Consider the following 24,623-nt stretch of genomic DNA (forward strand, 5'->3'; position numbering starts at 1 on the left):
AATAATAATAACAATTGATAGTAACTAAGTTTTTATTCTGTTTCAAGCACTTGGCAAAGGAATTTGCATGTATTATCTTATTAAACCTTGTAACAACCCTATGAGGCAGGAAATTTATTGCCTCATTTTATAGGTGAGTTAAATGTGGCCCAGAGAGGTGGAGAAACTTGCTCAAGATGATCTCTAAAGTGCCTTGTAATTCCAAAAAGCTATAGATTTTAATTAAACTTCACAGTCTGAATAAATCTGAGATAGACGAAATGAGTGAAAATAATATGAAATTATGTTTTACTTCTTGACCTCGGGTCATTCTTTTTCTTAAAGGGAAGGCTAGAGCTTAAAAATAGAGCAATATACTCGATGATCAGATTAATTACACTTAAATGCTTATCATCTAAAATGAACCTAGAATATGGTAACAAGTGATGAAATAATGTTATTGTCAAAATAGGGAGTCAGATTCCCAGAAAAAAAAAATCTCCAATTAAGAAATGGGGACTTTGTGGTTAAACAAGAAATACAAAGCCAAACAAACACAAAAGAATTCAAGTTGCGTTCCTCCAGTTTGGAAGACAAGTGTTCCCCTTCCGGGTGTATTTCAGTATTGTTCTGTGTCGTAATCTTGCTTTGTTGATAGTAGCTTATGATGCCCCACTCATGACACCATGTGAAATGTTCAACTCTGTGCCCAACCCTAATAACCTCTTTTCAAATGCAGCACAGTGTAGTAGAGAAGAATGGGGAAGCGTTCAATTAAGCAATTTTTATTTTCATACTGTATAATGAAAAGCTCTCCGTTACTGGAGGAAAATGATACAAAGTCAGCAAAGCTTATCCATCAGTAGTGACTTGTCTTACACAGTTTCACTGAGACATGCCCCGTTAGTGGATTTGACTAAAGAACCAAATTTCATTTTGCATGTAAAAACTATAGTAAAAAGAATTTCCTCTCACCATCTAAGGATGAAAATTACCATTATAGAAAAGCAACAGTCATTAAATAAATTAAAAGCATCTTTAAAGTTTTCCCATATATATATATAATATATATTTTTTAAATTGCCACCAACTGTACAAGCATTAAATTCTGGTCTAAAACATGTACAGAAACTAGTGTGAAAAGCTGAGGGAAGGCTTGGGTTTTAGAAAAGGGGGGTCATTTAATCACCTATAAACTACATTAAAATATGATTGTCAAGGGGAAACAAACATTCTTATTTAATTTTATACCTAATCTTGCACATCACGTGTGCATAGCTATTCTTTAACCCAACCTTGATTCAACAAGAAATCAATATCCAGATATTAGTTACTTGTTAGCTCAGAGAAAAGTGAAAGCAGAAAGACTAAACTGAATCATGTAATTATAAAAAGAAATTTTTATGGGAGACTGATAATAGTATTATACACATATGATTGTCTATAAAAACATTAAACAGATGACAAGAGTTGTTCCAGAAATATTAATGTAAAAAATCTTATCTCAATGAATAAATGATCATCAGTCAATATATAGCTAGGTGAATGTAAAAATGTATCTGGAGTATTGTAGTCCTGAGATCTGGGGAATCCAATCTTCCAGTTTAAATTCCACAATCCCAAATCCTATAAATTGTATATTATCACACCGTTTACAATAAGATACTTTGAAAATACTATATTGACATCAGCAGCCCCTGAATTTGAATTTAAGAGAACAGTTATTGGAAAAAAAATTCATTTTTTAAGTGACTCTGTGTGTGTGTGCGTGTCACATCTAGGAACTGGGGTGGAGTGGCATTTGGGAAAGAGAAGGGGGCAACAGGAGAGAGAGAAGAGGGAGAGACAGACAGAGATGCATGATTTAGGAAATGGCATTTCTAAACATAATTTCTCTTCTCACACCATTGCCATTTTTATACCAGGAGATTTGTAAACAGTCTATGTAAAAATTATGCATACACTAGTACCTAAGAAATTGTGAAATAGTCACTCAGTTTTCCAACTATTTCAAGTAAATTTTTATGAGTTAAAACATCATTTCATTTATTTCAACCCCTTCGACTGAAAAGAAATCTTCCTTTATTTGGGGGAGAATAAAACTTTTCCTGTTTATAGCTTAACATGTCTTCAATATGGAGTGAAATAATGGTTACAAGGCCACCCAGAAATAACTAGCTACTGGTCAAAAAGTATTTTGATTGCTGAAAGACTACCAAGCTCTTTAATTGTGTTGTAATGCTACTTAAAATAAAATCTTACTTAGTTTGTACTCATAAATTTTTATTATTTAGAGGCTTTTCTGGCCATTGTGGGATTTAATCTGTAGTAAGTGGTCATCAATTAAAATTAAGAAAGGTAACAAACAGACATCTGGAAAGAAGGCTGAAAAGTAATGCTGGGAACTGCTAGAGGAAAAAACTAAATGTAGAATTTCATCATTTCTACCAACAAGAAAGAAGTTTTCTTTATTGAAAGATGGTATGCCCAGGATAAGTTGGTCACATACCGGCTCACTTCTATTATATAATTTTGCTTTCAAATTTTTGATAAAGTGTATTAAAAGTAATCCTATCACCTATCTCATTTCAAATATTTAACATAGTGCTGCCAGAATTTCTAAAAAAATGAACTATGAGAAACCACAGTAACTCAAGCACCAGAGCTTAACTTATTATTCAGAACGAGTGTGTCTCATTCAGAGTTAATATACACTCATGCCAACCTCTCTGTATTCCAAAAGTGTCAAATAACTTCTGTTCGTGGTAATCTTCTTTAAATGCATGTCTAATAAGTTAGAAAGCTAGAAATACGACTGAAACCACAGAGAATTCCATACTCGCTCCCAAACACTGAAGATGAGCCTGTTCTTGCCTTTGGTTTATGAACAGAGATACTTGCAGCATTGTTTTATCTATCGGTATCATCCATTCAACTAGCTCAATTAGTCAACCTCTTCATTTTACCAGTGAAGATGCTAAAGACATGCAGTTAACACAGTGCCTTTTACAAAATAAATGCTCAATAAATATTTGTTAATTGGTGAACCAAGATTGGTAGCTATAGGTAGAGAGAGAAGAAAACCCCATGTCTTCTGGTAGTTCACGGCCTCTGAAACAGCTTAGTTGTCTCTAATCAGGTGAGATTTCAATTCAGAGGACTACTGACCACAGGTATGACATCATCACCAACCCATGGTCTGAAAATGTTTTTGTCACACATGTGAATATAGCAGGAGAGATTTTTGAAACAAGTTTTCAAGGGCAAAGTATAAGAGGATATTTATGACAAATGGAAGTGGGAAAAAAACAAAGTGTCTATATTTGACTTCCTTTTTTTTGGTGGATAACTTTTAGTGAGCTTTGCTAAAGTATAGATGTCATGGCTGAACCATCCTTGGATGTGGCTGAAGTATGATATTCAACATGTGATTGTGATTATTTTGGTCATTTAAAGAAATCTCCAATATTCCATCAGTTTTTGAGCCTCAGTATCTATGGATTACTTCACAGGAAGTCAAGGCATATCAAGAGAACTAAAATTTTAATCAAATTTTAAAAATTTAGTTGAATTTTTGAATTCAATTTAAAAGAACAAATGAAGGTACTTGTGACAAAGAAGTACAGAAGGGAATTCCATCTGGGTTTTTGAAAACTGGGCTGCTGGTTCCCTTTTCTAGGAGGCAATGAAATGAAAACAACTGTATTTCAAAACTGAATGGCTGGGCCAAGTGGTAACTCTCTGCATATGCTCTTGGATCACTCCCTCCTTTTTGGTAAAGTTCTCATAATTGAATGGTGCTTGCCAGAATACGAAATGAAAAAAACCAAAGAATCCTGCACAGACTGAATTATAAAACCATGCTAAGCAAACCTTCCTACAGAGTGGCCCAGGCACCCGGCAACATACACACATACATACACCACCACTCAGCGCACACTCTCCACTCATCAATTCACGCAAGTACACATGGAGGAAAAACACAGGTAAACAAGAGTCTCAAACATTTCTAAGATAAACATAAATGTTGATTGGATTATTTTGCACTTGCTGAGTCGCTCAGGAATCTATGGCAATAAGCCTACTTCAGAATATGAAATGTTTCTATTCTCTATGAGTAGAGATAAGTGATAAGCTGTTGGTGCTTTCTCAACTTATTTTCAAAGCCCATTACAAAAATAAATCAGTGTGTCCTCTAATAGCTCTAAAAACAGTTTGAGTGATCATTTTTCTTTTGTGATTTTTTTTAAAAAGAAGTAAATGTCCATATTTACTAAAATCTTGCATTGAGTTACATTCAGAAATAAACACAGTCCAGTTCTCCTTGGTGGAAATCATCAGTCTATTTGCTCATTCTCTTTGACTATAAAAAAAATCTTTTGGGGTGAAATGCATTGGCAGTGCAAAAAAAAAAAAAAAGGAGGGGGGAAGTCCATTAAATAAAGTACTGATTGAATTAAGCATTCATATGAGTTCTCTGCCAGGTTATCTGCAAGCACAAGACTCTACTGTCATGTTAGGATACACTTTCAGTACGACGTTCTTATTTTCATCAAAGAATAAGATACTGAGTGAAGACATCTTTTCTGGCACACAGCAAGGCTCAGGAATTCCGGGCACGACGCCCACGGCTCGCACTATACTCTGGATGGTGGCATGATTTGATGGCTTCAAAGACTAGAAAAGAAATGGGAGAAGAACATGGAAGTTACGTGGAGCTGCTTTTCTACTCTTCGCCGTCCATCATTAAAATACATAGACAATGGATTCGTTTCAACAACTGGCCTCGTTAGCCATCCGGCACAACCTCCTATCCCACCACCACCATAATGGTTATCATGTATTGAGCAGCTGCCATGCACCAGATGTGTTAGATGTAGTGTCTCTAATCCTTACAACCACAGCTACCATTTTTTATATTTTTCAAGTAAAGAAATAGGCTCAAAAATCTCAAATGACATGTCTAAAGTCAAATAACTAGGAAGTGATAGAGTGAAGATTTGAATACAGTTACCTAAACCAGAATCACTTAATTAAAGACAACTTAGTCCCCAAACAGGGGATTATTACTTCCTAGGATGTCTTCAACAACAGGATTGCAACAAAAACCATTTGTTCTAAATTCTATGCTAATCATAATGAACCCTAACAAACACCCTATTTACTATAGATATATTATCGCCACTGCTATGGTGATATTTACACTTTGCTGTTAAAATAAAACCAAGCACACCAAGGAACACTGATTTATTAATAGTTGGCACCAGGATGGACTGGGTGGTAATTACTCCGCTGTGTAAATTCTTCACCTCTCAGAAGCACTAACGGAGGTTAAGAAGACCACCCCGTTGGCCACTGGGGGGCACTGTTGCTCCGTGGGTTCAGACTTCAAGGTGGTCGTGTAAAAGTGTTAGAAGAGGTGGCCAAATCCTCTGGGAAAAGGGGGCCTGAAGTTTTTCCATGGGTATCAGAAGTTTGACCAAAGGAGCCTGGGTAAAATCCTTTCCTGAGAAAATGCCAAGTGGAACCACTGATACCCACGTGACCCACGGGATTTTATTTAGAGCGACACACGACTCTGCTCAGTTTTGACAAAGGACAGCGGCCTCTCTTCCAAGCCCAGAATATTCAGGTTTTAGCGCTACAGAATTCTTCAGGAGAGATGCCATGCTGCGCAGCATCAGTTTTCCCTAACGTCTCTTTTAGGCAGGTGAAACCAATTTGGTTTTAAATATATTTAGAAACAGAAATCTGGCAACTTGCCAGAGATCACATGTCAATTCAGAAGTGGGATTTAGGCCAAAACTCTGGGTTTTTACTTTCAAGACTTCGAGCCATGTTTCTAATGGCTTAGAGGCACCTCTGAGTTGGTATTTTAACTTCATACTCCTAAAAACTCCCAGTATGGGAAATGGGAACAAGTTAAATAAGGTTAAGGTACATACAAACCATGGGAGAAGCAAATAATATAGAAAGCTGGCATACTACTTAAAAAAAAGAAAGAAAGAAAGAAAAGAAAAAGGATTACTTTGGCAGAGAAAGGGCAAATCGATTTGTCTCATCCCATCTTTCAACTTTAATGAAAGAAATTATCCATATATTAGACTTTTAACTTTATTGTGAATGGGCATAAATTATTTAAAATATGGTCTTAAGGATGGGCAACTGGTTTTTTCCTCTTTCTCCCTAGAAACTTTAAGTATGTGTTGGAAAGGATTGTTAACTTTCAATCAATCAGCTTTGCAAAGCAAGGCACTCTCCCTTTAAGGAAAGGAAGTGTATGTTCTAGTTTGCATACCATTTGCCTTGCAGCATCAATAAAATCTGTGTAACTGATACCAACTGTAATCGGTATTATTCAATAGAGATCAAGAGCCACTGTTCTTTATTTCATCAGTATTAGTAATTTCCAAAGAACATTTTTGCGGCCATCCACTTTTCTCTATTGATTTATTCTTAAGATTCAGCGGTCCAAACAGCCTATAATAATGCCACGAAGGACTTTTTAAACCATAGATTTTCTGACATTGTTCTGTTATTCTTAATGTTTTAATGACTCCTATAATATTTAAATTTCATATGAAGTGGATCTATTTAAGTAGATGAAGTCTCGATTGATCAATACTGCTGTGCATTGCTATTCTCCAGAACCTAGGACAGGGCATGCTCTGGGTACTGAATAAATACTTGCTAAATGGACGAAATACTTACAAGAAATAGCATATTCTCCATTTTACCTATTTCTGTGGAAATTATTCCCATCAACAAAAATAAAAGTTTCTGTACAAATGACCCAGAGTTGATATGGAAAATATTCGTGGGTGTTTCCTAGGAAAATTCCTGTCTTTTTTTTTTTTAAGCTCTAACTCACAAATGATAGATTCAGAAATTATGAGCAGTCTCTGGTGGGCTCACTGGAATTCAGGCACGGGCCCTTGATTCTGGGTTGCTGTGTCTTATCAGGAACCTTCAATTTGCTAGGGAGTTTCCCCCATTTTTTCTCACCATGGAATCCTCTGATCAAGCTGCCAGTACTGGGAATCATTATTTCATGCACAAAAGATCCATGCAGTAATTGCTCATTTGAAGCAGGTTGCCAGTCTATAATTTTTGTTTGTTTTTGAGTTCAGATCATCCTTCTCATGACTCTCTTTATAGCTTAAGAAATTTGTCAATCTGTGTTATTTCCATCCCTAGTCTCTGTTTTTTCTTTTCTAAGATTATTTTATTTATTTATTTGTCAGAGAGAGAGAGCAAGCACAAGCAGGGGGAGTGGCAGGCAGAGGGAGAGGGAGAAGCAGACTCCCAGCTGATCAGGGAGCCCGATGTGGGACTCCATCCCAGGACGCTGGGATCATGACCTGAGCCAAAGGCAAACACTTAACTGAGCCACCCAGGTATCCCTTTCCCCAGTCTCCAGTTCCCCAGTTTTTAATGAGAGTAAAACATGACTTTAACATCAGCCTAGGGAATTTCTGCCTGGGTAACTTGGTGCATCAAGGTTTAGGATTTTTAGGTCATTTTTTTTATGACCAGAGGTTGGAATTGGAAACTCAGGAAATTAATTGAAGGTGTATCATTTTGAACTCATTAAATGTGAATTTCTTCTTTATATAGGTTATTTGGTTCCAAGTGTTTAGATCTTGGCTGCCTAATTCTGTGTCTTTGCTATTCTTAGGGTTCACACCATTCCATGAAAAAATAACTCCATCCTCTAATCCTTATTGGTTCTCTCGCATCTCAGTCAGCAACAATGGCTCAATCATTTTCATTCCATTTGCAGTCTCTGTTTTCCATCTCCACCAAGGTGGTGAGGAGGAAGCAAAGGCATAGGACTTGCCTTGAGCTCTATGGGTATTTTTCATCCCATGGCAGAATTCCAGAGTTCTCTCCCTGGGAGAACAGATTGGCTGTAGGGGCTAGAAATCAGAAAAATCCACACGGCCGTGTCTGTGAATGAGATCTGCCGTGGTGGGGCCCGCACCTGCCAAGCTGCGCATGATGTCCTCGAGTTGAATTTGATTACGAATGCATTAGCAAGCGAGAGTGTGTCATCAGCTAAGAGCCTTCATTCCTGACCCGGGCCATGGGGTTTTGCTCCACACTCTTCCAGTCCAGCCCACATGGGTGTGATAGCCCAGAAACTATCTAATTGGAATCAGTGAAAGGGCAAAGCCTGGAATTTGGGAAAGGCAGAACACAGCTGTTCTGAATTACAGAACAGGTTGTCGACTTGTGCAGACGAAGAGCCCCGCCATGGAGAGCAGGCTTTTGCTCACGAGGCCAAAGGGAAGGAGGGCCAGCAGAGGAGTCTGGCCTGGGAGAACTTCTCTCTGGGGCAAAATGTGTATCTAAAGTCTGAAAGTTCTTTGGCGCCTCCGTGACTCCACATGTGTTCGTACTGCTCTGGTCAGAGACCTTATTTCTTCCTCTGTTGCATGGACTCTATTTTTCTTTAAATAGTTCGCTCTGGTTACCATGTTGGAAGCTGTGGTGATAGCATGATGCTTATTAATTACCCCTTATGTAGCAGCTTCGTATTGGTTCCCGTGTTCCATCCTTTTGGTTATTGTACCACCTGAAAGCCACAAAGCCTGGCAGGCCAAAAGGGAACCCCTGGAAAGCCTTAAAAGGGAAGCTGATCCACACAAGGTGATGAGAGACAGAGAACTCCATGGAACAGCCAAACTTCCACTCTCCACTTGGCAAAGGGAAATCTCAAGCTTGGAGAGAAAACTCCACACTTCTCTCTGTTATGTCTCCCTGGAGATCTGATGCCCTTCCAAGTTTTGACAAATGTTAGGATGAGTTCAGTTGTTGCAACCAGTGCTGTCCTGATTCTATGACTTTCCTAAGAACTGTTACAGGCTGTTGAACCTGCAGGGAGAATCCTATTTTAGGCTTTGTGATGTTTGAAAAGGGACTAGGAACATTTAAGAAACTTTTTCTTGTCTTAACATCTTTTATTCTCTTGATCCCTTTTCCTATTTGGGCTTTCTTCAGCCCCCTGCATTTAATTTTCTGTTCTCCTCAGTCTCAACAATGACCATTAATAATAATAATAATATCAATAGCAAATATTTATTGAGTGCCTACTATGTGCAAGGTGTTTCATTTCCCCACTGTTGTTATTATGTAGATACTATTGTTTTTATTATGTACTGTTGTACCCATTTCAAAGATGAGAAAACTAACATACAGTTGACCCTTATACAACATGGGTTTGAACTGCATGGGTCCACTTATATGTGAATTTTTCGATAAATATACTACTGTAAATGTATTTTCTCTTCTTAAGATTTTCTAAACATTTTCTTTTTTCTAGCTTACTTTATTGTCAAGAATACAGTATAGAATACATACAACATAGAAAATACATGTTAATCTACTGTTTGTGTTACCAATAAGGTTTCCAATCAACAGTAGGCTATTAGTGGTTATGTTATGGATCAAAACTTATCCGTAGATTTCCGACCATGCAGGGCATCAGTGCCCCTACCCCCCACGTTGTTCAAGGGTCAACTGTATAGAGTATGAGTAACTTCTCCCAAAAGCCATAGCTGGTAAGAGGTAGAACCAAGATCTGAGCCAAAAGGTTTTAACTCGCCATGTGGCTACTCAAAGTGGGCTTTGTGGACCAGCAGCATCAGCAACACCTAGGAACTCTATTAGATACAGAGAATCTTAGGCTCTATGCCCAGAGCCACTAGATCAGAACCTACATACCCCAGGCAATCTGTAGCCACATTAAGGTTAAGAAGCCCAGCGATGAGCATGTCCATTTAATCATTCTGCTGCACTAACACACTTCTCTTCCTAAACCTATCTCTGTTATTCTTAACTTATCCCTCATAAGCTTTGAAATAATTATGCTTTGGATCTTGGAGAACTGTCATGAAGATCTACTGAAGCAACAGCAGGATTTTGAATAGTCAAGGCAGGCATAACCAACAGGAGATGGGGGGGCAAGTTGGGGTAACTAGAGTGGAGAGGAGACCAGACCAGGTCTCCAGAGGGAGGAGTTGAAAACTCACTGAATAGCTCCACATGGTCAGGGATCCCTGGGTCCTAAAATCTGGAGTCGAGAAGGAAAACTCCTTCCCCAGGCTTCATAGAAGAAGTTACAGTTTATGAGTGTGAGAGATTATTTGGAAAACTCAGTCATCCTGAGTTTAGGGACAGATTTTGAATTCATTTTGCCTCTCAATGCCACAAAGCAACCCACACTATAAAAATGCATCACTGTTTCATTCTGCATCTTTGTGGTGTGTTTTTAAATGCTGCCCTAGCTGGAACAAGTTTTGTTTGATTAGTATTTAGACAAGATAAGGCTGTTTATATCATAGTAAATGTACATAATCCTTACTTAGTGTTCAGATTTACAAAACTTGGAATCGGCAAAAATCCTTGGGAAAGACAAGTCTTAGAAGATGTAGAAAGCTTGTCCTTCTGAGATATTCTAGCAAGAAAATGGAGACTTCAATCAAGTTCCTTGCCCTGAGGCTGACCTGGCTTTGTTCAGTCAGACCTTATGTTCCATTTAACATCCCAATGATCATGGGACTAGTAGGGCAAGAACATGAAACTTTAAAGAGCTATAAACAGAAGTTGCTCACTCTTGGAGGCAAAAGATTTTTTTTTTCTCCATTATTATATAGCAGCAAAAGTTGATTCACTTCAAGTTTTGGTAAAAAGAACAACAACAAAAAAACATCCAACTCTATTCTGTCTCCAAATTCTATTCCTACAGCCCCATTTCACTGTATATCAGAGGTTCAAACTGTTATAAGCTAAGAATAGAAATTCAGCAATAAGCTTAACTGAAAGCCAGAGGGCACCACTCTATTTTACTAACTTAAAATTCAAAGAGAACAGTCACTTGGATTTGCTGTGCAAGGCAGAGGTGGGATTGGGGAAGCTTCCGAGAGTATATTCCTTAGGATACTGAGTGCTGATATGATAAAGTACAGTCTCTGTTGATTTTGGAAGAGACACAGGTAAGCTCTGATTGGTTGGAGTAAGTTTTGGAAGAAACGTAGAGAGTCAAAGTATCCTTTTTTGCATTCCTTTTTTGATGTTTATTAGGGAAGAAAATGAAAGAAGCATTTGGTGGATTTCATGAGGCGAGTTTACCTGGCCCAACCCTGATCCTGACCCTGGTGGGGCCAGTACATCTCATGAGAAACTATTCATCAAAAAATATTCTGCATGGGCATCAATCCAATTAGTCCTTCTCCCTCCTTCTTCCCATGACATGTAGTCATTCTCTGACTATCCCCTCCAAAATCAGCCTTCTGATCATTTGGGGCTTACTGATTGTGGACAGGTGTAGATTCACACATAGCAGAATAGACCACATCACCGAATACACACTGTGTTTGGAAGCAACACAAAAAACATATACGTTTTTCCTCATATCCTTCTTCATACCAATACTGACTTCATATTAACTTAACAACTATTAAAGAAAAACCAAGCATAACCATTATTGCCTAGTACATGTCAGAATGCAATAAATAAGTGTCCAGATGGATTTTGTAAATGAAAACACACATTCAGTCCATGTGTCTTTCTACTCTACAGAAGTAGGAAGGATAGGACAGAGAACAAGGGCTACCTTTGGCATGGGGAACTGGCAGGCTCCGGAGCAATAATAGGCATCAAAGGACTTGGGGGAGATAATCCATTCACTCCAGCCAATATCTGCAAAGTCCACTTTAAGGTATCGCCGGGCACAGTTCCGAGGTTCAATCCATTGCTTTCTTCTGGCCTTCTTCAGGGTCTGTTCATCAAACTGGAGCGTCTGGCTCTTCTGGTGAGGCCCCTTTCTCTGTTTCTTTTTGTTTTTAGTCTTCTCAGGGGCCTGAGTCTGAAGGGTCTTGTAAGGCTTTCTCTCCTCCCATACCCCATCCTCCCTGTACTGATACTCTGCCCCAGGAAGCTCATTGTTCTGCAGAGGTAACAGGACCCCGGCAGAGCGCTTCTTCCTCCGCTCAACAGAAAGGGCAGCCCTGATGTGGCTATCCAGTTTAGGCACAGCTCCGGTGGGGAAATTCTGGCGTCCTTGGAAGCTCAACACCACACTCTCCGGCTCAGAAATGGCGGCATCATTAGCATACACCAAGATATAAGGCTCGGGGAAGGGGAACATCTTCTTTGGCAGCTGGTGTCCTTTGGAGGTAAGGGTAAGTCCTATGAGGAACTCCTCATTGTCCTTGGCCTTCCTCAGGAGCTGAGTGATGTCTTTAGACAGCCAGGATCCAAAGTCTCGATGAGATTTGGCTACATCTACTGAAAGATGACCCAGGAGTTGACTTTGGTTTCTGTCATATTTAAGGATCCATGCAGAGAGATCCATCTGTATGTGTTTCCTCTGAGCATGAGGTGAGCATCCTCGGGACCCTGGACAACTCAGGCTGATGTTTATTAGCTCCCCAACATAGAAATGCAGTGTGGCAGATAAAATGTTTTCAGACTTGGTTAGAGAAGTCAGATTAAAAATGTGCAGTCCCTTGCTTCCAAGAGTTCCTAGGAAGGAAAAAAAAAAAAAAAGAATTAACGGGAGTAAACAAGACCCCTACCTGATACCACATAAAAAAAGTAACTCAAAATGAATTAATGACCTAAATATAAGAACTAGAGCCATTAAATTCTTAGAAGAAAACATACAAGCAAAATCTTCACAGCCTTAGATTTGGTGACGGATTCTTAGATAATGACACTCAAAATATGAGCAGCAAAAGAAAAAAAATAAATAAATTGAGAAGATGGATAAGCTGGACTTCATCACAGTTAAAGAACTTTTGTGCATCAAAAGACATTATCAAGAAAATCTATACAACCTACAGGATGAAGAAAATATTTTCAAATCATGTACCTGACAAAATGCGGTATCCAGGACATATAACTAACTCTTACGACTCAACATCAGAAGGCCAAAGAAATCAGTAAAATATGGGCAAAAGCACCAAATAGACACTTCTCTGCAGAAGACATATAAAGGGCCAACATACACATGAAGAGACACTCAACATTAATAATCATTAGGGAAATGTAAATCCAAACCACACTGTGGTACCATCTGACATACACTAGCCTGGCTATAGTAATAAAAAACAAAGTAAGTGTTAGCAAGGATGTGGAGAAACAGGAACACTTTTACATTGCTGGTTGGAATGTAAAATGCTTCAGCTGATGTGCAAACGTTTGGCAGGCCCTCCAAAAGTTAAACACAGAAATATTATGTGACCCCACAGTTCTACTCCTCTGAAGCCCAAAGAATAAAAAACAGATACTCATACAAGTACATGCATATGCTTAGTTGCAGTTACACTATTCACAATAGCCAAAGGTTGAGACAGCATAGAAGTCCATCAACGAGTGAGTGGCTGAACAAATAGCGCTATGTCCATGCAGTGGAATATGATTTAGCCATAAAAAGTAATGAAGAAATGATACATGCTACAATGTGGAGGAACTTTGACAACATTATGTTAAATGAAAGAAGCCAGATACAAAAGGTCACAGATTGTATGATTCCATTTACACGAAACATTCAGAGCAGGTAAATCCATAGAGACAGAATGCAGATTGATGTTTTCCAGGGAATGGAGGCATGCAGAATGGGGAGAAACCTCTTCTTGTGTGTGAGGCTTTATTCTGGAATTATAGAAATATTTTGGAATTAGGTAGACTTGGTGGTTGTACAACATGGTGAAGGTACAAAATGCTGTGGAATTGTCCATTTAAAAATAGTTAATTTTATGTTATGTGAAGTTCACCTCAATTAGACAAACAAAGAAAGATAACAGGAGTAATTTTAAAAGCTAGAGAAGGATTAAAGCAAGGATCAGCCATGTTTATTAATTTGTTTTTTCCTTTGCTGAAGCACTACGGATGTGTAGAAGTTGTAACACAACAGTGAACTTACTGGTGTGAGAGCTGAGAGTTCTGGCCTTTCATAAGACTACCAAGAACCAGTCCTATAAATCTGGCACAGGATTGTAATAGCTTCTTATCCCTGGCAGTGGATAGCCTACCGGTTATAAGCGTCAGTAGGATTAGACTCACCTTGATTCAAGCCCTGGCTCAGCCACTTGGGGCAAGCTAGTGTTCTCATTCATAACACGGAGACCATACCTACCTCTCCTGCCATCAGAATTAAATGAGATGTGTGTAAAGCAGCTCATAAGGCGCCCAGCAAGTGGCTCTTACATAAAAATTATTATTGTTATTAGTGCTAGCAATGACCATATTACGGGATTATATCTTCTACCTGCCTCACAAAGTTTATGGTGCAGGATGAGGGTAGGTAAGCAAGACCATATAGCTCAATATTCAGGTAATTTATGTGAAATGATGAGCCACACATTCAAATTATCTTAAAGAATTAATGCCCTTGTAGAGTTTGCCTGGAGTTCATCACATCCCAAGAACTTAAGAGTTGAATTTCTTCCACGTCGTTTGATGAAATTACTGAAACTGGTCAATTGTGTCTTAATTCTTCGAAAATGAGAGAGAGCAACAGAACAAACAGAACAAGAGATTGATTAGTAAAGGGCAGAGGTTGGCTCCTTCTCTTAAGATCCTCTACCAAGTTAGTGGCAAGGCTGAGGTTAGACTCAAGAATGCCCAGTCCCGGGATCCATCACCAGAGCCCGGGCCCTCCTCCGTGCACTTGTTCCATATACATATTGGTTTCAGAAACATACACTCAATTGTGAAATTATGTTCTTGATCAAAAACATATTTCAGTAAAAACAAAACATTTTTATAAAGACGTGGAAACTTAGAATGAGTTCATTGAGTCCCCAAGCACAAGGGAAGTGCAATGGGAAACATATTTTACTCATTTTTAACACTATGTGAAGGCAAAGGAGGAAACTGCCATTTGTGCACATTTGTATAATCCATGACACCAGGATAATATTTTACAGACCTTTATAACAAAGCCATGGCATCAGAGTTGTTCAGAGACTCTAGCCTTAATTCATACCAGTCACCATAACATATACTTTTACCCAAACTTCTTGTAGCAGATGCAAGTTTAAAATGGAAGGAAGGGAAGTCTCTGTTCTAAGTATGTGGCAAGCAAATGGTTGCCAAACAGACATCCTGGCAGGGAAAAACATGAACCACAAGGGATCTGGGTGGTAGCGTCTTAATTGGTAAAGTAATAGTGCTCCTGCCCCCATTTTTGTTTCAAAATATTTCCTCCTCCTCCTCCTCCTCAAAAAAAAAGTTTCCTTCTTTCTTTCAAACATGTTTCCAGACACCTTGTGACCTGCTGTTAAGCAGGCTCCACCCCTGTGTCTAATCTTCAATATCCTCTTGTAAATGCTTCAGAATCTGCCATACTGCCTCTTGTGATGGCTTTCATTTTAGCTCAGTACACTATTTTGAAGTGCCAGCCCTGTGGCCCAGGCCCAGATCCACCACACCCACTAGCTGTCCTTGGGCAAATAACCCAAGCTCTTTAAGTCTGTTTGCTCCTTTGTAAAAAGAGCCCAATAGCATCAACTGCAGAGTTGTGAGAATTAATTGAGAGGGCGTAAATAAAGCACATCGCACATAGAAAAAACTCCGGGAATGTTAGCTAACTAGCACTGACAGCACGTGCTGTCCAAAATGAGCGGCCATTTAAGGCTGAACTGAAATGTGCTGTTAAGTGTAAAATACACACTGGATTTCAAAGACTTAGTCCAAAAAAGAATGTAAAATATTACATGAACAGAAGTTTACACTGATCGCATGCTAAAATGATATTTGGATGTCTTGGGTTAAATATTATGATAGTGTGATTTTATAATAAATATATATTTGGTCTTTGTCCCATGTCTAGCACAGAGCTCCTAAAACCCTTGGTATTTCCTAAGAGATCCATACAGGTGCCTTTTGTTATGTTAATGAGGTGAATTTAGAGGACCAATGGGGAAAGGGGTTGGTTGCCAGGGGAATCAACCCACTGATTGGAGGGTTGGAACTTTTAGCCCCACCCCTGATCAGGGAGGAAAGAGGAGCTGGAGATTGAAGCCATCACTAGTGATTTAATCCATCATGCCTATATTATGAAGCCTAAAAAAACCCAAAAACCCAAAAGGGTTCAGAGTGCTTCCAGGTTGGTGAATACATGATGATTTGGGGAAAGCAACACACCTGGGGAGGACATGGAATCTCCACACCCTTGCTGTTTCTGAGTTATATCCTTTCATAATAAACTGGTAATCTAGTAAGCAAGTGGGCTTCCTGAGTTCTGTGAGCTGCTCTAGCAAATTAATGGAAACCCAAGGAGGGGGGTTCGTGGGAACCTCCAATCTGTAGCTCCCCTCCAGGTGACAACCTGGGCTGGTAATTGGCATCTGACGTGGAGGCTGGTCCTGTGGGACTGAGCCCTCTGCCTGTAGGATCTGACGCTATCTCTGGGGACACTGAGTTGAATTCTCAGATACCCTGCTGGTGTCTGAGAATTGCTTGTTGGTGTGGGGAACTTCGGGCCCACTTCACCCACATCAGAATTGGGCGCAGAACATTTTCAGTATAATAATATATGATTAAAATTAATTTCACTTGTTGCTTTTCATATTTTTAAATGTGGCCACTAAAAATTTTAAATTACATATGTGGCTCACGTTTGTGGCTCAAATTACATTTCTACTGGACAGTGGTAATCTAGGATAACCACCACTTTTGTAGTCATAGAGTCCAAAAGGAAAGAAAAAAAAGGCATTTTTTTTTCCCAAGTGCAGAGAAGAATTAGGATTTTTGCTAAACGTGAGTACTCAAACCAAAAAGTAAGTTGGGGGAAAGATTCCCTTCTTGGAATGCAACAGACTTTCCTTTACCAAAAACATTAGATAAAAATAATTTTGGTGATTGCGTTCTCATTTTCCCTCCAGCTGTGGCTAATCGGTTCAGTCTGCAGTCCGAAGTCCAAGATTAACACACTGCTCGGCGATAGAGTGGACAGAGTTAAATGGGCAGGTTAGCAGCTGTGCTTTATGGTGTAGCGATTCTCTTCGTAGCTTCAGTTGTGTTATTTGTGTAGGACACAAATACATCCCCACCACAGCCAACAAAGAACCAGAACCAAAGCAAAACAAATGTTTCACTTTAACAAATATGAGTTGAACACTACTAGGGGCTGACCCCTGGGCTGGGTCTCGGGGCTGCACAAACAGCCACTGAGGTCCACACTGTTGAGGGGGGTGGGGGGGAGGACTGAGAAGCAACACGCAGGTAGATATGCCTTGACGTGTCGATGCAACTTGCTGTCAAAGGTGTGAACTGTGTTCTTGTAGCAGCAGCGAAGGGGGCATTTAACTGCCGGAGTAAGGGGAAGAAGGATACACAGGGAAGAGTTAACCTTTGAGCCAGACATTTAAGAATGAAGGGGAAAAGGGATGTTGGGGGCGGGGGAAGGAGCCCATTCTGGCAGTCGGCAATGCTGCATATCCGGAGGCTTTTGCATAGTGATATTTCCAATATTTTCAAGAGAAATTTATTAAATTGTCCTAAATTAATCTAATCCTAGCAGACATCTAAGCTGCCTAAATTCAGAAAAGCAATGGCCAACTCACAGTTAGCTCCTAACTCGAGGTCCTGTATTATGCCCAGCACTTGACCCTCTGCCATTTCTACCCAGACCAGGGAGCGCGTTATCCGGGCTGTTCTGGATGACCTCCCCTCCCGCTCTGTTTTAACAATAAGCTAGAAGTCTCAACCATTTCGCAAAAACATTTCTTGACTTCTCTAACCCGTATTGTATTTTTGCCTTCTTCCACCTTAAAATATTTAATTTTTGTGCAAGTTAATGCTCTTACCCCCCAAAGGACTCAACAAATACTTAGTATTTACAAGGATGAAAACAGGAATAAGGGAGTTGCGAGCAGTTGAGCAAATGAGTACAGAGGACTAAATAAGGAGATCGATACCTCCCTGCAAGTAGAAATAAGTGATAATATCTATTCAATTACTCTCATGCTTTTTATTTGATAGATTTTTAGAATTAATTTAACTTTTCAAATGAGAGTCTTCACATACATAAGAACAGGAGTTTGCAGTAGGCTTCTCTCTTCTTTTATCTACAAAGATATATGTGTTTATATGTTCCAATATGGGTGCACAAAAAATGCTATCATGCTCACCTTTTTTTTTTTTTTCTTCTGAAATATTCTGATACTTACCTATTTGGAATTATTGAATTAGAAAACTGAAGTATACCTTCTGATTAATAAGAACAAACTGACATAATAATAATATAAAAACAATGGTGGGTTTTATCAGGTTAAAAAACAATCAGTTATGCATTATCAGGCTGTTTGTAGTCTTCAGATACTAGGAGATATTAACCGCCACACCAATCGGATTACATCTACAGTTGCATGCTTCATTCTGGGTGCCCTCATTTTAACCAGTTCATTGATACAAGAGAGAGTAGTAACCAACATGTTGAAGGATCTGGAAACTATGTCTTACAAGTTTGAATTGAATAAATGGAGAATACATGGCCTGAAGGAAGAAAAAAAAATGGTTTACCGATGACATGAAAATTGTTGACAAATACTTGGGCGGCTGAAGAGGGATCACAGGGTTTTTCTTTCCAGCGTCAGAGACGAGACTGAGGTCTAAAAGTGATAGTTGAACAGAGGCAGAATCCAGACCGATATGTGTAAAGAATTACCTTCTAAGTGTCTGGTATGATAGTGAGACCCGTCTGGGGGACTGGGCAAACCTAAGATAGTCCTAATTCAAGACGATTACGGGAGGATGTCTTTATGGAGGGTAGGAGAGATGCACTAGGTAAACTCTCAGATCCCTTGCAAGGAACTGCGCCAGGCTTTATTTTCAGCTCTTCCTAAGGAAATGTTTCGATGCTAAAATATAACTACCAATAGGTGGTGCTGTTTTCTTACTGTTCGCTGGCACTAGCACACGCTTGGATCTTCCTTGCTGGGAATACCTCAACGGCAGCCGAGTTAGGTTTTGCCATTGGCATTATCATCTTTTTTTTTTTTTTAAGATTATTTATTTATTCATGAGAGACAGAGAGAGAGAGAGAGAGGCAGAGGGAGAAGCAGGCTCCCAAGGAGCAGAGAGCCCGATGCGGGACTCGATCCCAGTACCCTGGGATCATGACCTGAGCCGAAGGCAGACGCTTAACCATCTGAGCCACCCAGGCGCCCTGGCATTATCATCTTTTTTTGAGTTTTCTAGAATCAGAAGATCTGTGAATTTAAAGAGGCTTCAGACATCAGGTGAGTTTCAAACTACACTTCTCTTTGCACACCTGTCAGGATGGGGCACCTGCCTCCGCTTCTCCCTGCGATGTCTTCATCCGCCTGTTCTCCTTGATAATCCAGACTTACTTTTTTAAGGCAAAGCGGAGGCCCCACCTGAGGCAAGTCTGTCATGCCAACGCACTCTTTCAGTTGGAGCCCTGCCTCTAATATGATTCTCATCATATTATTCCTCCTTCCTAAAACCATAAACTCCGTTAAGGAAGATCCTATAGGAACTTTATCGGACTCTTCAGCCCCAAGCATAGGGCTTAACTCTAGCGCCGTGCTCAGTAAATGCTGCTTTCATGAATAAACAGGAGTCGAACCTGTTCATTGTAGACATGCAAAAATGAGGCACCAGCGAGTTAACACTGATTTCGGAGAGGAGCCCAGCTCTTCTATTAACTGTATAGACTTTTTTAGGAGCTTGATTCATAGCTAAGGCAGAAGATGTATTTCTGTTTTCATCTGAAAACAAAGCACCTGCACCTAATGAAAGCAAGGACGCAGCGGTGCCATCACAAGGATTTGGCTCCCGCCCCGAGCCGCTGAGGGGGTGCCCAGGGAGTGCTGAGTGGAAGTTCACCTTCGTGCTGGCCCACACAGAATGTTTTCAAAGGGAATTAGAACACACAATGGAAAGCTTTCTATGTAAAGTATGATTTTAAAACAAATAGACTAGATGAAATCTTGATGATTAGTTAAATCCCCAGAAAGCAGGGAAAACATTTTAGTCATAGGGAAAATATGTAACTCGGGACAACTTTTTTTTTTTCCTCCTACTTCTCTCTCCAAAGTACAGCTGTGAGAAATGCCAGGGGTGCCTAGGAAAGAGCCACGTCCACCCCGAGTCACTGGCTGAATGCTTGCGGATTACCGAGTCTAGAAGGCAGGGTCTCTCAGCCACCTTGAGCTCTCAGGCAAGGCAAGATGGAGACTTTCTAAATGAGAATGCAAAGTCACAGAATTTCGTTTTTCTTGCAGAGTGCCAGTCAAACAACTGAGTTTTATGGGATTTCAAAACAACCATTCTCTATGTCCAAAGTAAAACGTGGCCAGGGATGATTTAATGTATGTTTTTCTAGAATAGCAGCATGTTCAGTAATCAGTTAATCTACTCTTAGCCTCTGCCTAAGGGCATTCCTAGACTGTGAGCTCTCGGAGGGCAGACCCATGTCCCAATAAATCTTTGAGCTCCTAGTACTTGCACAGCCTGGAGTATTTATATCCTAAAAAATATCTGTCAAATTTGTTGAATGAACAACTGTGTAAACTTACCAGATTCAAAAATGTTTCACACTTAACACCAAAGTGAAAAGACTTTCAAGTTGTTTCAACTTCCCAAAGTCAGCAGAAGCCCTTCTTGGGTAGAGGTACTATATGGCATTTCCTTTCAGTTCATCAGAAAAGAAGCATTATTAGAACAGTTGTATATAGAGTAGACTAGCACTGCGATCTAACATACACATGGTAAAATGCCTCACGGGAACTTCACTCATGGCAAGTTTATTTTTAAAGGATCCTTTGGCTGGCTGATAGCTTTTCCACTATCTCTTCTTATCTAGTCCCCTGGACATCTAATTCAGCTCAACTGAAATATTTACTGAGTGCCTGCTACGTGGCAAACTACACCAGGTCCTCAGAACACAAGAATGAAATAAGATAGACTCTTCGCGCTTCAGACTTGCTTTATAGATCTCTGTCCCATATCCTCCTTCTACCAAATCTGTGAGGCCCCAAACTCTCTGCAGCTACGGAAGGAGAGTAAGAAGTCTTTGTTAACTTCCTTTGAAGTCCACTCCAGAGAAAGAAACTGCCATAAAGATGGTGGTGTACCTTCTACAGTGAAAGAAGCTTACCATTATATAAATTAATAAACCACCTGTCCACAGAATGGCCCACGAAAAGTGCCAGATGAGACGAAGATTTACACATTAGTCAATCCTAAATTTCAGACGCTGGTTATAAGATGCTCAAAACTTGAGGGACATGAGCTTGACAAGTGTATCTCCCACATGCGTCAGAATCACCTTGATGGCTTGTTAAAACAGAGATTTCTGCGTCCTGCCCCCAGAGTTTAATTCAGATGGTCTTGGGTGGGCTGGAGAATCCCCAGCAAGTTCCCTGGTGACGCTGATTCTGCTAATCCAGAGATGGTACTTTAGAACAATTCACCTCAAGAAATCACTATAAAAAGGTGCAACTCTGCTCCATTCAGCCACCAAAGTCAGGACAGAAAGAGTAACTTCTTGAATGTGGGCTTGGGATATCACAGATTGTATTACAAGAGGACTATCACCTCCTTATATTTACATTGCTGCTGAAATATTATCCTTTGTGTTACAAACAATTGCACTTGATCAACAGTTTAAGTATGTTTAAGGCTTGTGGGAAGCTAGAGAGGGATACCTTTTAAGATACTGAGAATATCTCATTTATATAGAGCTTCTAACCATTTAATGCATTTTCACATTTATTTTCTCAGTTGAGTTTTACCATCTTTCTTCGAGACTGGCACAGTAGTATGACTTAATCATTTGATAGATGAAGAAACTGAGTCTAGCACTATTAGATATGTTTATTAGTTAGTAATTCAGCCAAGATTAGCCATTAGATCTCTTAACTCAGCCTCAGGTAATAGAAAAATTAAAATACCAGGAATCTCTTCTTTACTTGAAAACCATTTTCCTTAACCCACGCCTAAGTGTAGCAGCTACACTTAATTCAAATAGTCTTTAGCTTAATTCCATGCACGATTTTAATTTTAAAATACCCTTTGAAGGAAAAGCAAATAAGATCATGCTGGGTCTCAGTTGTTTTAACTGTAAAATCAGAGGATTAGACAAAGGATCTTGCATTTCTACAACTATTAGATGCATTTATTTTATAAAAGGAATATTTAATAGAATTCACGCAGTAAAGTAAGAAGTACTTAACTGATGATGGTAATACGGTAGCATCAGTTTGTCCAAAAATTTTATTCATAGTGTGCCCAAATAAAACCTAGGCACTGCATTTACTGTGGTTCTGTTGCCAAGAAATGATGGTCTTAAAGGTAGGTCCGTCATTGAAGGAGTCAATAAACACACCATGCTCAGTGGGCTCTATGACTTAGGCGCATAGGTGTTTTAAATGAATAGAGACATCTATGCCTTTAAACACACCATCCCTGAAAAGTGTGTCCCCGGAAGTACTGCTTCAGGTGCCAATAGGCTGGGACACAGCCACTACCAGCATGTGAAAAGACTAGCGACCTTATGCATTTCTAAATATATTCCCTAGATGAGAGCTCTTCAGTTACACTGTCATCATTTACTACTGTCCAAAGGACATATTATCCTGGTATACTTGTGTCATTTGATTAATACTATGTCAGTGTTTCCATTACATAATTCTGTGTTCGTGGGTTCGTAACATAATCATAACAATGCACTCTGAATTGAAACTTGGCATAGGAAAGTTCAAGCTGAGACTATTTGTAATGATGCCAAACTTATTTCCACTACTCCCACCAAAATCAAGTTATTGGGATACTGATTACTAGGATATACAAATTGAATAGATGGGAAAACCTTCCAAATTTGGGGAGGAAAGTTCTGATGTAGCAAAAAAAAATCCTGAGTAGCGACTAGAAAGTGTATGCAAACTTGCTCAATAATTTTCACTAGGCTTTTTGACAGGTACGGTTTTTATTATGTCTCATAAATACAACAAACATCGGTGATTATAGAAGGGAGTTGATAGCTGTCTTGAGTGTGTCTTTCATCAAGATATTAATGGTGATAAAACAAAGTGATGTGTATGATCTCCAGTGAAGGTTTCCACAAATAAAGCAGCTTTTCTTTTAAAAGCATAATACTAGCTGTGAAATAATTAATATTAACCCTATAGAAGAAAACAGTGACAAAGAATTCATAAAGAAACAGGAAAAATGGAAATCTAATGACAGAGAGACTCTACAATAGCAGTCAGAGGAGTTTAAAACATGAAAGCAGGAAGGTGGTACCGTGCCAATTGGACCTGAGTCCACACAGTAACAATGTAAGTAAACATCCTGAGATAGGTACTCATTGGGAAATGAGAAATAAGACAGTTTTCTGTTGTGATATTTACTTGAATTTTGTATATCTTCTTTTCTAAGAAATTAGGAAGGCTCTGAACCAGCATTTCCCCAACCAGATATCTTAGAACCACAATTCTCTAAAATGCTCTCTCGGGAGAAAATGATCCACTCTTCGGGGGACTCGCTAGCATTTAAAGGCCCTGAAAGTTCCCACAGCAAGTAAAAATGATCATTTTTTCCAAACCTATTTGACATGGGACCCAATTTTACATAACACCTGTTAACATCTTCCAAAGACCCCCTTCTACAAAATTTTCTCCTCGAAAATTAGACTATTAGAAATAATAGGTTTTGAGATGAGCTCAGTATGTTTGAAAAATTGTCTGGTAAATACATAATGACATCCATTTCTTCTCCCGTATAAGGAGAGTGGAGCTTGCTTTCTGTAAAGCCTCTTCTAAATACAAATTTGTAGAACTCCAAAACACCTGAGAGCAGATTTGACACTCATGTCTCTATTTAATTTTTAGAGATATCTGAACTGGATCAGTCAAGTGCTTATGAACTTCCACGGCTTAGATAAAGTGTATGTTACCTTCTTAATATAGTCTTAATTATGTAAATATTTTTAATGCATAAATATTTCCTGAGTGAATTATCTATTTAGGGGATTTTTTTTCATTGACCCTCATGGTCTCTTGGTCTCTTGGAGTGTGGCTAACTATACTAAAAAGCTAGATTTAAATAATTTTTTCATGTAACTCGTTCTCTTTCTCTTTTCCATTAGTATGGAAAATCAAGAATTCATGGTATTATGGATTTTTAAATGTCAGAGATTGTAAAGCTGTCTTGCCTATTACAGTAAAAACTTCATTAAGGGTTATCATGTATTCAAAGCAGTGTGTAATTCAATGCAGCCACACATCCAGCTCCCCTTCTCCATAAGCAGGATTGTCCTTTGAATGAAAACATTAGATTACCTGGGTACTCGTTAATTTCAAGCATAGTTTCTAGGTGCCAGAGATTTTAAGGTAACTCTGTTTTAATGAAATCATTATATTCCCTTGCCATTAAACCCATCAAAAATGATGTTCGCTCACTGGCCCATGTATTTTATAGGAATGCTCATTCTGCCCTTAACTCTATCTTTCCCAAAGCCTTATATTTTTGCCTTGCCCTTCAGAAACACCTCAAATGATAATCCTTTATTTTTAAAGAGTTTTGTTCATCACAGGAAAGACTCACCCTTCCTCATTAAAGGACAAGATTCACTTTGGGGTCCCAATTACCTCAATTTTCTTTTA

General features: G+C 39.2%; 1 protein-coding gene across 1 annotated transcript in view; it reads right to left on the bottom strand.

Moving 5' to 3' along the window:
• Nucleotides 1-748: 748 nt before the first annotated feature.
• Nucleotides 749-24,623, bottom strand: part of BMP3 (bone morphogenetic protein 3) — a 27,878-nt gene continuing 4,003 nt past the window's right edge. Inside the window, exons 2-3 of the mRNA XM_035004698.1 lie at nt 11,597-12,507; nt 749-4,656 (exon numbers count right to left, since the gene is read on the bottom strand). Of these exons, the coding sequence (XP_034860589.1) occupies nt 4,465-4,656; nt 11,597-12,507 (1,103 nt within the window). The 3' untranslated portion in view covers nt 749-4,464. The remainder of the gene's footprint in view (nt 4,657-11,596; nt 12,508-24,623) is intronic.

Source organism: Mirounga leonina, unplaced genomic scaffold, assembly GCF_011800145.1.
Source record: "Mirounga leonina isolate KUSES-001 unplaced genomic scaffold, KU_Mleo_1.0 Mir_129, whole genome shotgun sequence".
NCBI classification, from domain to species: domain Eukaryota; kingdom Metazoa; phylum Chordata; class Mammalia; order Carnivora; family Phocidae; genus Mirounga; species Mirounga leonina.